Source organism: Mixophyes fleayi, chromosome 12 (genome assembly GCF_038048845.1).
Source record: "Mixophyes fleayi isolate aMixFle1 chromosome 12, aMixFle1.hap1, whole genome shotgun sequence".
In the NCBI taxonomy this organism is placed as follows: domain Eukaryota; kingdom Metazoa; phylum Chordata; class Amphibia; order Anura; family Limnodynastidae; genus Mixophyes; species Mixophyes fleayi.
In genome coordinates, this window is record NC_134413.1 from 29,119,666 (window position 1) to 29,135,379 (window position 15,714).

Consider the following 15,714-nt stretch of genomic DNA (forward strand, 5'->3'; position numbering starts at 1 on the left):
GGTGATGGGCACAGAGGTGGTGATGGTGAAGGGGCACAGAATTGGTGATGGTGATTGGCACAGAGGTGGTGATGGTGAAGGGGCACAGAATTGGTGATGGTGATTGGCACAGAGGTGGTGATGGGCACAGAGGTGGTGATGGTGATGGGCACAGAGGTGGTGATGGTGAAGGGGCACAGAATTGGTGATAGTGATTGGCACAGAGGTGGTGATGGTGAAGGGGCACAGAATTGGTGATGGTGATAGGCACAGAGGTGGTAATGGGCACAGAGGTGGTGATGGTGATGGGCACAGAGGTGGTGATGGTGAAGAGGCACAGAGGTGGTGATGGTGAAGGGGTACAGAGGTGGTGATGGTGAAGGGGCACAGAGGTGGTGATGGTGAAAGGGCACATGTGATTTTGTGAAGGGGCAAAAGTGACAATGAAGGGGCACAGTGTGATGATAGAGGGACAAAAGTGACAAGAGCACATACTTGGATTTATGCGTATTATTTTTGCAAACAACTTAAGTAAGTATTTCTGCCCTGACTTCAATATTTATTAAGTTGTTTTGACCCAACTACTTAAAAAAACAGGACTGCTTGGTAATTATTTAGGGGTGCCTTTTTCTGCAGCAGGGTGGCCTTGCTCTTTTCACATGTTAGGTACGCCCCCAAAGATGCAAGCCACGCCCTGCGCGGCGGCACATGCTTTCATATCTACTTAACTATAGGGGTATATGGTAGGCATGCGGCGGCACATGCTTTCATATCTACTTAACTATAGGGGTATATGGTAGGCATGCGGCGGCACATGCTTTCATATCTACTTAACTATAGGGGTATATGGTAGGCTGCAAAAATATAGTGCTATGGATTGTTTCAGGAAGAGGGCCCAAAAACAGTATCCTGCCTAGGGCCCTATGTGGTCTAAATCCGGCTCTGGCTGTGATATATATGTTGCACGTGCTGGTTAGGTTGTCATCACTCAGTCTGTGTGTGCACACAGCATAGTGTAATTTACTTCCAGTTCAAAACAACTATATAGCTGCAGTAATTCATACAATTTTTTCAGTGTTCCACAATTATTATTATATTCATACAATTTGTAGGCACAAACTCAGAGGCAACAATAACTGCATTTAATCATAAAGCAAGACATTTATTTATTGGTGCCGCTAATCTACAAACTGCACTTATTTATGATGAAAAAGTTAACAACATTGGCAGCCAAAAGTACTAATTCTCAAGATCCCGATCCTTAAGACAATTCTAATAATGAAGCTAGGGAAGGGCATAGAAGGTTTACTTACATTGGATAAAGATAAAAAAAAAAAATAGATTGGGATAGTGTTGATGATAAAGGATCAGCTAGATTTACCCTCAGTCGTTATCCCCAAGACTGACATCCTCCCCTGTTCTCCCAGCATACAGTACCTAAATACAAATCAATTAGGTGTGATGACGTTGATGATGATATTACTGTTGTTGTACTGCCTGCCAGTGGCACTTGTGATAATGACAATAATGAATCAGTCAGCTTTAAAATTCATCATAATAATTCTGGTAGTAGTAATAAGTCATACTTAGTTGAGACAAGTAATAGTGATGATACAGTGGTGAATAAAAACATCATGATTGATAGTGATCGGGAGAATGGAATGAGATTAGCAGAGACAATTTTCTGCTGTACCCGCAACATCTACAAGGACTGTTGTTAAAACAAGAACCTATCTGGAACAAAGTAAACCAAGTACTTCCAAAAAATCAGCGCTGTTTAATAGCACACGATAAGAAGTGAGTCACCGTGTGTGGGTGCTGTGGACAGGCAGGATTCAGCAATTCGCACTATAACGGTAAAATTGTGCAATATATATTATATATATCTTGTTAATATATCAGTACTGCTCTTCTAAAAAGTAATTTGAGAGGCTGTTCTATATACCCATTTATAACATGGGTATATTTTCACTATATTTTTTTTAACAGTACTAATACTGGCTAAATAAATTATTCATCACTATACATCTTTTCACTTTTAAACTTTTTACATAATGGGATAAAATTAGATTTATTTGGAAAGGAGGATAAAGTCCTCTGCAATTTCAGTTTTTCAATTTAGTTGCTGTACTTACTTTAGTTACTTAGTTTAGTTAGTTGTGGTGGTGGGGGTGGGGATGGTGATGGTGATGTGATAACGAATCAAGTTGTGATCCCCAAGGCTATATTCTGTCCCTGGCAATGGGGTAAGGGGCGTGGCCATGCCCCCAAAGGACTTTACAGCAATAGGCTGCTTATTAGATACCTCCCATTCCGCCAACATTCCTACCCACAGGACAAATATGTCCCCAGGCGGTAGAAAGCCCTAAAATCGTGACTGTCCCTCTGAAATCACGACAGATAGGAGGTATCCCAAGGCTGACAGACACCCTTCCTCATTAGTATACAGTGCTTCAAATGTGGGTATAGGTTAACCGCCAATATTCAAAATCAGTGCAAATTTAGATTAATACATTAATTTGTAAGGAGTTGTATTTGTAGCTCAACAACACAACATAGTGATGAAACATTTGCCAGAGAGAAATAAATGGCAGTTGCTAGTGTTAGGATAATATGAACATGTTTGTCATATATAGGACACCATAGTCCTGCTGAAACAGTTTTGTTGCTATAGTAACTGGTAGGATGAAGTTGCAGGGAGCTGACAGATGGATAAGAGAGAATGTGACAGGAGAGGAATGTGACAGCTGAGAGGGGAGAATCAAGAGAAGAAGCCAACAGTCGAAGAGGAATAGCTGGACTGCCGGAGGAAAGGCATTGAGGTTTCCTGCAGCCTGGGAGGCTACATCTTTACGGATTTTATAAAATAAGTTGGTTATTGTTTGTTGATAAGAAGTTAGATGCTGCTGCAGGACATTTCCATTCCAAGAAAAATTCTATGTAGATGACCCCCCCAATCTCACATTTGCCTCTTCTTCAATTTATAAGATATTTCCAGTGGCTAAATCTCTACAACGCTGCCTTCTCTAAGCAAACTTTTACTGAGTTTTTTTGCACAATTATTCAGAAGAAGTAGAATGCAACAAATAAAGGAGAAATCCATGAAGAATAGTTAGTTTAATGTAAATATTTCCACCACTTATATGTCAACAAGACCAAAAAACATAGACAAGTGTAGCTTCTATAATCCCAAATCAATCAGTCTACAAAGATCAATGATGGGTAACATTACACACTTCAAGTGCTGCATAGGCACAGGCTGGACGCTATCATTAGGCAGTTGCCTAAGGTGCTGGGTTTTTGGGTTGCCAACAAGGGCTCTTGCCAGTCATTTGGTGTAGGCTACGTGCCAGCCCAGAAAGAAGCAGCTCTGTGTTAATCCCTCCGCCTCTTGTTTTTCAAGCTAGAGGACGAGCAGCCTAATGCTGCAACGCAGAGCCCTTACCTCCCCTATTACAGGCACCTATGGGACCTCCCCCCAGCTCTGGACTACAGGATGTGCGGTGTGCAAGAGGAAGTGAACAGAGGGGAACGGACATGATCAATTCCACTCTGACTACTACAGGGATGACCGATAAGCAACAGGTATTTGGGGATGGAGGGAAGAAATAATTTAATTGGTGGGAAGTTAATCTTGAAGGGACAATCATGATGATTGTGAGATGGTTGTGAGGGGGTTAATAATCTTAATGGGGTACTTTGATGAGGCTGATGGAGGCAATGATTAAGGGGGTTAAAGAATATAAATGGGATTAATTATTGTTGTTAGGATTAATTAATTATGGGGAGGAGAGTGTCAATGATTATAAAGAGTGTGAAGATACCGGGTGTATCTGGCCAAATGCTACCCACTTCACACTGGCTGGCCATCCATGGGTGCCTTCCTATGCCAGGGAAGTCTACCCAGTACCTTCTAGGATTCGTATAGTCACTCAGGCAAAATGCAGTTATAGTCTGGTGAGCTAGGGAACAAAGCATGGGCTATAAAAAGTATTTGCTATAATCCACATATCACACTCGTTTTGTCACAAAGAGGTTAATTGATTATGAGGAGATGTGTGAGTTAATTATTATTAGGGGGCTAATGAGTGATGGGAAGGTTGATGGTGATGAAGAGGTTTATGGTGATCAATGTAATGTGCAGGGAGAGGGCTAGAGGTGGTATCAGTGTAATGTGTTTGATGAGTAGTGGGGTGGTATAATGTGTAGAGAGATGAGTGGGGGTGGTATTGGTGCAATGCGTAGAGAGAGGGATGGAGGTGGTATTGGTGTAATGTGTAGAGAGAGGGAAGGAGGTGGTATTGGTGCAATGTGTAGAGAGAGGGATGGAGGTGGTATTGGTGCAATGTGTAGAGAGAGGGATGGAGGTGGTATTGGTGCAATGTGTAGAGAGAGGGATGGAGGTGGCATTGGTGCAATGTGTAGAGAGAGGGATGGAGGTGGTATTGGTGCAATGTTTAGAGAGAGGGCTGGAGGTGGTATCAGTGTAATTTGCAGGGAGAGGGCTGGAGGTGCTATCAGTGTAATATGTTTGAAGAGTAGTGGGGTGGTATAATGTGCAGAGAGAGGGTTGGGGGTGGTATTGGTGTATTGTGTAGAGAGAGGGGTGGAGGTGGTATTGGTGTAATGTGTAGAGAGAGGGGTGGAGGTGGTATAGGTGTAATGTGCAGCGAGAGGGTTGGTATTGGTGTAATGTGTGAGGACAGGAGTGGGGAGTGGTATTGTTGGAATGTGTGGGTAGAGGGATGGGGCTGTTGCCAGCTTATTGATACAAGTTTTTTTTGTTTTTGCTTTGTTTTGAAATATAACACCCCCCCCCCCCCCCCTCCGTAAAACCTGTGTTTTCCCCGAGACACCAGTGCATCTGGATGCAGCCTTACCTGCCACCCAGAAGGAGGTAAGAATTATTTTTGATTTTACAAAATTCAAGTGTGTGAGTGTAAGGTAATTGGATATCCGGAAGGGGGGCAGTTGATTGAAGCTTTGCCTAGGGTGCAGAGAACCCTTGCACAGGCTGCCCTCTAGACTTCAGCATTACCCTTAATCTCAGTAGTAAATTAAAACAATACATTTAATCAGAAAGTGACAGCTATCTTTAATTTATCAGCAAATATTTTAAACATGTTATACAAGCTATAAGAAAAAAGTCTGACAATAAAAGTAGGACAGAGCTGTCGGCCGCAGGAGAAGGCTCGGAGGGCCATCTCTGGTCTAGATGTTATGAATTCAAAGATTTAACTGAAGTAGATGCAAAACTCTAAATACTAAAGGACACAAATATAAAAACCAGACTACTTGCTGAAGAACTGCGCAGTTTCCTTTGTCTACATACTCAAGTGAAATATATTTACTGTCTAGAAATGGTTATTTTCCGTCAGTAAGTAATGTGTCCTCAAGCTGAAAATACTGGATAACGATGAAATCATTATTCATTCCTTTTCATTATGTTAAGCTTCTTTGACGCATCGATTTCCAATATGGAACGGTCTTTGTTTCAGCTATATATTTAATAAAGATCTTTTGTTGAAGCAAAGTGTTTAAATCGACTGACTTCTGTTCAATAACATATGAATACAGATATGGCTAGCCTGCCATTACTTCCCCAGTATTACAAATTCCCTTCTGTGAACTGGATATCTAATTGAAAAACAGCAATATGCTTTGTTTTTTCCAGCAAGACTAAAGTAAGTCCTGACCGTGCTTACAAATTATTGTTACTTATAAACAATGGCATAATGTGGTGTGAACGGCACCTAGCATATTCCTTTCCTAGAGAAAAAGTAGGCTTTCCAATTCTAGTTTTATGTAGTTTTATTACTTCACAGGTTTCTGGTAGTTTAGGGTTTTTTTTTAATAGTGAAAACAAGATTTGCTACATAAAGAGAGGAGAGAGAAGGTAGTGATATACGGGTGAAAATGACTGCTCTTTCATACACTGCATTTCTTAATCTCTTCCACTTTTTTAAACTTCTAATGAAAATGTGCCTAAATTATCTTTATGCAAATATACATATACACATACAGAGAATATAAACATACAAACATATAGATATTATACATAGAGATACATAAGACTAGAAGATCATATAGGACACACTTGTGGACTTTTGATTTTACCCCTCCGGGAGATCCTGGAAAGGGGAAGATGAGCAACTAGGGAGGGGGCGCTGTGCGGCGAATGTCATCATTTTGGCCCTGCTCCTCGCTTCATTTTGCCATGGGGAGTGTGGCCAAAATGACAAATTTGCATCATGAAGGCCCCTATCCAGCTCACTTTACTATTAAGTGTGCAGGATGCGGGAGAATGGCCTGCCCTCCTGGGAGTCTGGGAGACCTACCTGGAATTTGGGAGTCTCCTGGACATTCCGGAAGAGTGGGCAAGAATGACATAGGACACATCCTGATGACCAAGAGGATTGCAGAGCAGTGGACAGATATAGTTACCAGATGTTTCAAGGTGAAGTCCCTCGTGCACCATTTATCTCTTCACTTTTATACATCATCATTAAATAATATGTTTTTACAAACCAATTTAGGATATCACTAGGGAATATCTTGTGCTCAATACGTAGTAGACATAATGTTGCCAATTCTGATAGACTGACCTTTATTGGGTTGCACATAAGGGACACATTTTTGGAATCCAATTTTAACCCTTCTTAATAATGTGTTCATTGCAGTTTCATTAATAACTTAAGGCTCATTCCCTTGATGGAATCTATTCTATCATTCTATCCATGTGTGTGTAAAATTAGATATTTAAATAAACCAGACACCAAGTCAAACCGATGAAAAAAAAGCTCACAATGTTTGGCATGGGCTTTCTGTTTCCTCTTTGGTAAACATGTAACTATAGATGGAACAAATCTCTGACATCTTCGAATTGAAGCACCAAACTATAATATAATAATATAATACTATAATCATATCTACAGTATGTTACTTCAGTATTGACATAGCCTTTTTTGTTCTCCCTTTGTGAGATTATGTTGTTTTTTTATTACATACTTTCCCACTTATACCTCCTTACTTACCTGGTTTTCATCTTATATTCCCGAGACGCTGGTGCATGACCTCCCATGTAAGTAAGGTCTTTCTCTCAAGTTACACGGTTTTGGAGTATTTTCCCTATAATACCAGTAATAACATGGTGCAAATTATTTATGTTTTTGTTTGATATTTGTGCATTAAGTCCTGCTCTGGTGACATTTTGACATCTCTAGAAAGTCGTTGGGGTTTTTTTTTGTTTTTTTTAAACTGTCTAGACAATGAAAATGCTCATTGGGAAATGATCCTTTTGTTATAAATGACAGAATTGTCTTTGAGTAGAGCTGGAGAAAATGTTATCTATATGCATGCATTACTGCAGAAGGTGCTGGAGAGAGAGAGGGAGAACACAGACTGTTTTCAGGAATTAGACTTTCTGCTCCTGAGGCCACTAAGCCGAGAATTGCCATGGAAACAGACCCTGGCACACAAATGCCCCAAAGGAATTGCCCGCTCTTGCTATCACAGCTGCCAGTGTCAGCACAAAAGGTTTGATGGCATGTTTGCATCTTTATAGATGCCCATGCCGCCACAGAGATTATGTAAGCAGCTATTCAACATGAATTATTGTACAATGCCGAGGACAATATATCTATTCTACATAGAGTTTCCCTGTACTAGCTATATACGTTAATGATATTCTGAGATGCATGATATGTTCTTTCCATTTGCTAGTTATTCAAAGAAAAATATATTAATTTTGCACACACTTATTAAAATATTTGCAGGCTCCTTCTTTAGTGCACCATACAAACAACCATTTTAGCCAAGGTAAACAATGTACCAAAAGCTATTTATATGACAGAATTCTCATGTTGAAAGGGTAACATTTATTTCTGATCTTCTGTAGCTGTGTTGCAAAACCTGTGTACTGCTGGCACCCTCGCTAAGGGTCAAGACTATGGATCTCTTCACTAACACAAGTCATTTCCTGAATCCAACTCGCTTTTCTTGCAAAAAATGGATCATTATTCCCTCTTGATTCGTATATACGCATATTTAAGCCTGTCAAATAAAGTCACATCACTCAATGTCAAGCAGCGATTTGCAAGCCTCTCCAGAGTACAGAAACAGACTTTAAAATCCCATTTAAAAAATGATCATGGAGACAGTGGGTAACCGTGCAACTAGCAAATTAAAATGGATTTTGCATTGGCACTTTTTTCATTTAGGCTGATCACACAGATGGAACCAAACTCTACTCATTAAGCCCATTAAGTACAGCCAGCAGCACTGAAGGGGCCATAAATCAAACACAGATAGCAGACTGTTATGATCATCTGCTCAGAATCTATGTTTTTATCTTTGTAACGTGCCGCCAAAAATTATGACCCATTTGAGATTCAACTAAGGGGAATAGAAGAAAACACAAAAGGCCATGTGAAAACATACCATGGTACAAAGTCACAAAATATTAATGCATTTTTCATTGTTTCCAGCAAATGACTCAAATGAGAACAAACACAGCCAACTATTAACGCTTATGGAGTTAGAGTCATGAGACTATAAGTTGAGTGACATATTCTTTATCGACAGAACAAAATAGAGAAGCTTAAGCTGTTCTAGAATGTTTTGCCCTGACAGGGGCAGCCACAACTGCTATGCAGAGAACAGCAGAAAAATGTACTCTGTACGACTTGGACGCAACTATTCTTGGGATTTTTTCCCTGTTCTAACAGTATGAATATGGGAGGCGTACAGCAGGTGGGATCTGTTTTGGTAGTAGTGCACCCATGCATCAGGTGCTGCTCCTGATACGGACACCAAATGTATTTGAATCTTTCATGCAACATTTTGAAAATTCAAAGTTTGGGATCACATCTTAATAAATGTAGGAGACCAGAGTTGGGATTCCCCTTATTCTACCAGTTATGAGTAGGGGACATATATATAATATTTTTTTTTACTACTAATAATAATAATAATAATAATAATAATAATAATAATACTACTACAGCTGCATATCCACTGTATGAGAGGGAGTGTCACAAATGGCTTCACTATTTGTTGCTTCCGTTTATATGATTTAAGAGCAGGGTTCTCTTACCCCTCTGTCTGTATGTATTACCCAGTATTGTTTTATTAATGTTTGTTCCCAATTGTAAAGCGCTACGGAATTTGCTGGCGCTATATAAATAAATGTTGATGATGATGATAGTAATCATCGGTAGCCAATAGCTAGCAATATTACGAAGATTGTTGGTGCCTACTCCACATCTACGTTCATGTAGGTGTAAACTAAAAAAAGAAGACAACCCTCAGAGCACAACCAAGAGTTCTCATCTGCACAATACCAGTTATGGTCACCTACCTGATTTTATCTCTAACAGTCTTAAACGGGGATCTTCAGGGGGATGTAAACGTCTTTTCTTTCTCCAACATCGAGCAGGGTAAGTATACAACTGTCCTGGAGCCACTCCTACATGTATGAATAAACAGATAAAAAATTAACTCCAGCTATTTTTAAAATAAGCATCAAATAAAGATATTTTTCATTTTAATGATACAGCAGCGATTGGCTACAAGTATCAATGAATCAGCCTTTTATAATAGAGCAAATAATGTTACCTGGCTAACTTTTTAATTTGCTTTAGTTAATAACATTTTACAGTTTATCCCTCTAGATTAACGCTACGACATGCAATCCTAGTAATGTAGGGTGGACACAACTAGAGCGAAGCTCTTCATTGTGATGTCAAATAATACTCCTAAATAAACTGGTGTTCACCCATTTTCAAGTTCTCTACAAAACCCCAATTAAGAACTATAGAAATGTACTGGTAATGGGCTCCGACCACCAAGTAGTCTTACCGTAGACTCAATGGGCCAGAGTCATTAAACATTTATTAGGGTGTACTTAATGTCTACTGTACATACTGACATAACTAGGACTCAGGACTTAGACCTCTAGCTGGTGAAAGAGATACGGCAGAAAACCAGCATACGTCTGCATGTGCCTGAACCAGACTTGGACGTTGCTGCACGGGGATGCCCGTACTGTAGATTGCCTACGTAAATCCGCCCACTCTCTACCTCGTTCTCTCCTCTAAATCGTAGCTCCTCACAGTTAATATAGTCTGTGTATAGAAGATTATATAGAAAACCTCTGGCCTGGACTTCAGTCTGTTGCCACTCAAAGCTGCTTTTGATTTTCTCATACTACTATTACCATTGCACTCCATGATCCGTGTAAGAAAATAATATATGCAACCAGTTATGGAAATCTATAATTTTATATTTACACGACAAGCAGATGAAAAATATGTGTTAAGGTGATGAAACAAGGCGTAACCCGCCACCGTCCCTGCACTTCTGCTACCCTAGGCCTGGGCCGTTATTGCATTGTCAGAATGAATGCTTTTATTCTATGCCTGGATTTATTTCCTTTCTTCTTCCTGGTCCTCAGAAATGTCGGGATAGTGGGATGTATATGTTTTTGGGACAGGTGGTCCTTTTTTTCTGTAGTATAATGAAACAAATAAAACTGAATTTTACTTGGATAACAAAAGAAAACCTACACACAAGGGGGAAAACTAAATATTTTAATAATTATGGCTGTACTTATCTTCAAAGTACACTTTAACCCATTTAAAATACATAGGTACAGCGATATTATTGCACGGGGAAGCCTTGGTGAGAGAATGCAGTGATAGCTCTTGATAAATAGGGAGAAGCCCTATTTCTGATGGTAACACCCGGTTTTGCCAGAGATGAGGCCCTTCTCTAAATAATAAATAGACCCGTAGGACTGCTATGACTCTGCACTTGCCCTCCTGCACAGTGCTCTATTGAACAGGAATTGACAGACTGGGAACTAAATTATAGATTTCTATCACAACAGAGGTAGAGAGGCATAGAAAAGAGCTGAAAAGTGAACCAGTCTAAAATATATTTACATTATTCTACTGAACGTCATAACTACATATAAACAGTGTGCTTTATTTGTCTTAAATGAGACCGCAAATGAAACATGCTGGAACTATGCTACTAATGAAATGAATCTGTAAACCATTCAGCTACTGCAAGGCCTCATGCACACAAGACTTTCCTTTAAGTTTGCGGCGACCATACAGTGCACATTATGACCATCGCAACAAAATTCATCTAGCACCCCCCCAAATAATCTAGACACCACAGGAATCACCCCCTCCCCTGGTCACACCTGTACACACATCCCCTGGGATGTGGCTTATTCTGTCCAATTCACACACTATCCATTTTCTATCAGAAATAATATTATTTTTATTTTATTATTTAAATTGTATCTCTTACAATACTACTCCACCCATTCACCCACCACATCTGTCACCCGGGGTTAGTCCCTCATAGCAATGCTCAAAACATTCTATAGGACATGATCTGATAACTGCACAAGAACTCACTACCCTCAACCCAGCACTACACAACATCCACAAGCTTTGCTACACTGTCTGCCTACCTTTAGGTCACCTGAAATAGTGACACCTTGATCCCTTCCCTCCTAAGTAGTCTGTTTTGTGCAGTTAATACTATATTAAGCTTTTGGCTTTTTAAAGGTCCAAGAGCATGATTCCGGATTCTACCTAGATCATCAATTAGTCTATCTGGTCAAATATCCTTATGTAATCTGCAAAAAAAAATATTATATTTAAAACAAATGCAACAAAAGCAACTAATATTTGCAGTTTTTCTCTTAGTTATTTTTTGTGTGGTGTATACTATTTTTTTTGTGTATTGAATTGTGTGCTAGAACTTTGGTATGTCACATTCACTGACCAGTACTCTACCTGGCCCTCTGTGCCTCTTCTCCATCCAGATGTAACAGTTGTTCTGAGCCACACCGGTCTGCGAGTCGAGAAAGGGGAGGCGGACGCTGCGCTCGGCACATAGTCTTGCATTGTAGTTGCGGCAATGCTCAATCGCTTCCTTGTAAAACTGATCCCCAAGTCTGTAAGCAAAGAACAGGAAAATACACAGTGAGCTCAATAGTATTATTGAATGTGGGAAAGAGAATTATTAATGAACACTGTCCCCTACTGTGGAGAGAGTCAGAAGTTTAATCTTTAAATACCATGTACCAAAGAGTAGAAAAGTCAGCGCAGCTCTCAGCTATGCTGCCGTGAGGGGAATCTAAAAGGAGTGAATTCCACAAAGCCTCCCAAAATTAGAAATCGATTGAAAATACTAGTCCCCAGGCGCAAAAATTAGTAATATATGTAAATTAAATTATTAATATATAGGTACAATAGTAATACAGTAAAAATCATATAAAACCTGTAGGTCTGACCAGAACCAAAATAACAAAAAAATAAAAAATATATATATAAAACAAAAACAACTGAAAAATATATGATAAATATCAATCAAAATTTAAAAAAATCTAAAAAGGAATGATCCTCCATACAGCAACTCCAAATAGGCTATAAATACAGCTGACAAAGTCAACTAAGGTGGTGCAAGGTGCACTTTAATGTCCTAACTATGGCAGGTCAGGTTCTGATGTTCAACTAGAAAATAATGCCTTGGTAGATTCCAAAATAAACTTAATTTTTTTTTATTTTGGAATCTACCAAGGCATTATTTGCTAGTTGAACATCAGCATTTAATTTGTGATTGATATTTATCATATTTTTTTTTTGTTTTGTTATTTTGGTTCAGGCCAGACCTACAGGTTTTATATGATTTTTACTGTATTACTATTGTACCTATATATAAATATTTAATTTACATATATTATTACTCATTTTTGCACCTGGGGACTAGTATTTTCTACAAAGTGCTGGACCCCAAGAGATGGGCAAAATATTTCCACATACCTCCAGGGTACCATAAAGATGAGATTCCTAATTTGGGACTGCTTTATTCAGCCATGGAGATCCCAAAGACTGTTTAGTCCTCCAGCCAGGAGAACCAGACAATTGCGAGACCAACCAACCTCTGACATGTCATCCAAAATGTTGGTCTTTCTTAATAATACCAATAATAATACTGCTGGAAACTGAATGCTCATCATAAAATTAATAAAATAAAATAATAAAATAAAAATACCACAAGACCAAAAACCCCTTTCCCTTAACCACCCCCAAACTCTGCCTGATGTCGAAAGCTTTCTTATGGTTATATAACTTATTGGTATCTTGTAATATATTGATCGTGCACAAGAAGAGTTGCATTTCCCATTTAACAATGGGATAGATTCATTTTTCTAAGCTCTTCAAGTCCTTTACACCCAAACCCTAGTGGAAATGTCAATAATAGGAGTGACCAGGGATTTTAAAGTCTGTCCCAGATGAAGTTAAATGAAACATCATACAGGGTGCAGTTATAACCAGGGTGATTTACGAACATGGAAAAGTGCAATGATGTTTTGTGTCTATTTTATTTCAGGTTTTATTGGGAAGCATTTGAATTTTTGGACTAAGATGGCACTGTTATCAGAAGGTGCCACATTTTGCAGCCCTGCAGAGAGCAGGCTTGCTGGCTGGTCGCACAAATACCTCTAGTTATACACATGCAAAAATGATATTTTAGCCAAGATTATTTAAATAAGGTCAAGGATTGGAGATAGCACATTCAGATTGGGGATGCACAGCATTTTCTTCCTTGCAAGGACCTGATTTGACAGGTACTCAGGAGGTCTGAGTGATCGAGGGCACTCTATACTTTTAACAGTTGCCTTTTGCACCTGCCATGTACTTTGTATGAGACAGTGTTATTTCTACCAGTATAATAAAAACTATCCAACACACAAAAGTGATACAAGTAATAAGGAAAGTAATAATGTCCCCTTACTCTCATGGTTAATTTAAGACCTAAATGAGACTACAACAAGCAGTATTTTAGGTAAAAAAAAAATGGAGAAGCTTAAATGAATAAGGGGTGGCCCAAATGTTGTAGAAGGGTGGATGTGATGACTCTACGGATTCCACCATGAACTTCAGTCAGATCTACAAAAACAGACGCAGATTGATTTTACAAGGGCAAATTTATGCACTTTTGTAAATTACTTGTAAAGCATTCAATAAAGCTGGAATCCTCGGCTACATGTTAAAGTTATGTGACCCAACAATAAAACAAAGAATGAGTCATCCTCAAGTAAGAGGTTTGGTATTTTGAGGGACAGCCTTAGAATGGACCTGTAAGGTGTTTGTGTGGAGACAAAGCTGCTCTTGAAGGGATCACAGCTTTCAGTTCACAAAGATTACAAGGTGAAATTCTACCACTTTCCCACTGTACACATACTCTTTAGTGGCTTTAGAGACAGGAGCTGAACAATAATTCTGATCAGTAAATGATCTCTAGGTGTTACGAGCCGCGGCGGTGCCCAGTCGCCGCGACTCTCTCACAGGCGTCCCGGCCGTCGCTATGACGACCGGGACGTCACTTCCGGGGCTCGCCCCGGCCGAAAGAGAGAGCGCCGCGTCCCAGCATAGGAGAACTGCTGGGCGCGTGCGCAAGTAGCAAACCAGCCTGCGGGCTAATTCTGTTAATTTATTCATTAGGCATAGGCTGGGGGCAGTTTCAGAGCTAGGTTCTGATTGGTCACACTGTGTATTTAAGGCAGGGATGGCTTAGCCTCCCTGCCGGTTATAGCTTCCAGATTCCTGTGTTGCTGCCTGCTGCTGTACTCCTGTACTCTTGGTGTTAAGCCTTTGGATTGTTGCCTACCGTGTATGACCCCTGCCTGTTTACTGGATTTGCCTTTTTGCCTGTGCCCTTGACCTTCTGGCCTGTATCTCCGTTTCTGCTGTTTTGCCCGTGACCTCGACCCTTGGCGTGTTCCTGACCATTCTTCCTAGCAAGTGACCCCTGACCTTGGTCTGTTCTTTGGAATTGCTGTCTGCCATTACCCTCTGCTCCTGGGTTCCCCGCAGCTGGTACACGCCACACGACCCTCTGTAGTCTGCAGCCAAGTCTGTCCCTACCACTAGGGGCTCCAGCGAACACCTGACTATCAGAGTAGACTCCGGGTGGTGTTGTACTGGTTGGAGGGGTTCCTGACACTAGGTATACATTTGGCTTGGGGATGAGGTGTATATTGCCCATTTGGATGCACAGACAATGAAAAATCAGGGTACCACAGTTCTGATGAGCGTAAAGTCTAGAACACAGATTAGTTAAACATAACACTATTGTCATTTTTTTCTTCCCTCCAATGTTATTAATTTAAAAATCCCACATGAACTTAAATATATTCTGCTCCACATGCAAATCCCGACTTTAAACAAGCACAACCATAAACTGCTCACATCATTAAAAGCGGTAACGTGTCAAACAGTGGCCTTTTGAAAAACCAAAGATAGCTTCAACACTTATCAAATTAACACATTACTAGGGTTATGAGAAAAGCTACTGTATCTTTTCATTAAGTATGCTCACCCTGGACCTCGTTTCACAACGAATCCCTGCTCAATTTGTAATCTAGGTCTTTGCCCATTGTCATTCATAATCTGGCTCTAAAACCTGTTGGCCAAAGCCACTCTGGTAGCTTTCACCTGGTTATAGTCCCCTCTGTTATCCCTACTTACCCTCCCCCCCCCCCCCCCCCCACCTCACTTTGCTCTCTGTTGCAGTATATAGTTCTTATTAACAATCAGCATTCTAAAACCTTTTGCTGCTGCAACGTCACTACTCAGAATCTCTGGTGCCAAAGGTGAGTCAGAGATTATAGTTTTCTATAAGAGAGTGGTGAGTAATTTTATACGCGTT

General features: G+C 40.0%; 1 protein-coding gene across 6 annotated transcripts in view; it reads right to left on the reverse strand.

The window, feature by feature from the left end:
• DPF3 (double PHD fingers 3) overlaps positions 1-15,714 on the reverse strand; it is a 255,030-nt gene that overhangs the window by 81,495 nt on the left and 157,821 nt on the right. For all 6 annotated transcript variants that reach the window (XR_012680234.1, XM_075192794.1, XM_075192795.1 and 3 more), the window contains 2 exons: positions 11,793-11,953; positions 9,338-9,445 (listed from right to left, as the gene is read on the reverse strand). Coding sequence is in view for 5 of the 6 variants with exons in the window: in XM_075192794.1 (XP_075048895.1) it covers positions 9,338-9,445; positions 11,793-11,953 (269 nt within the window). In the remaining variant the exon portion in view is untranslated. The remainder of the gene's footprint in view (positions 1-9,337; positions 9,446-11,792; positions 11,954-15,714) is intronic.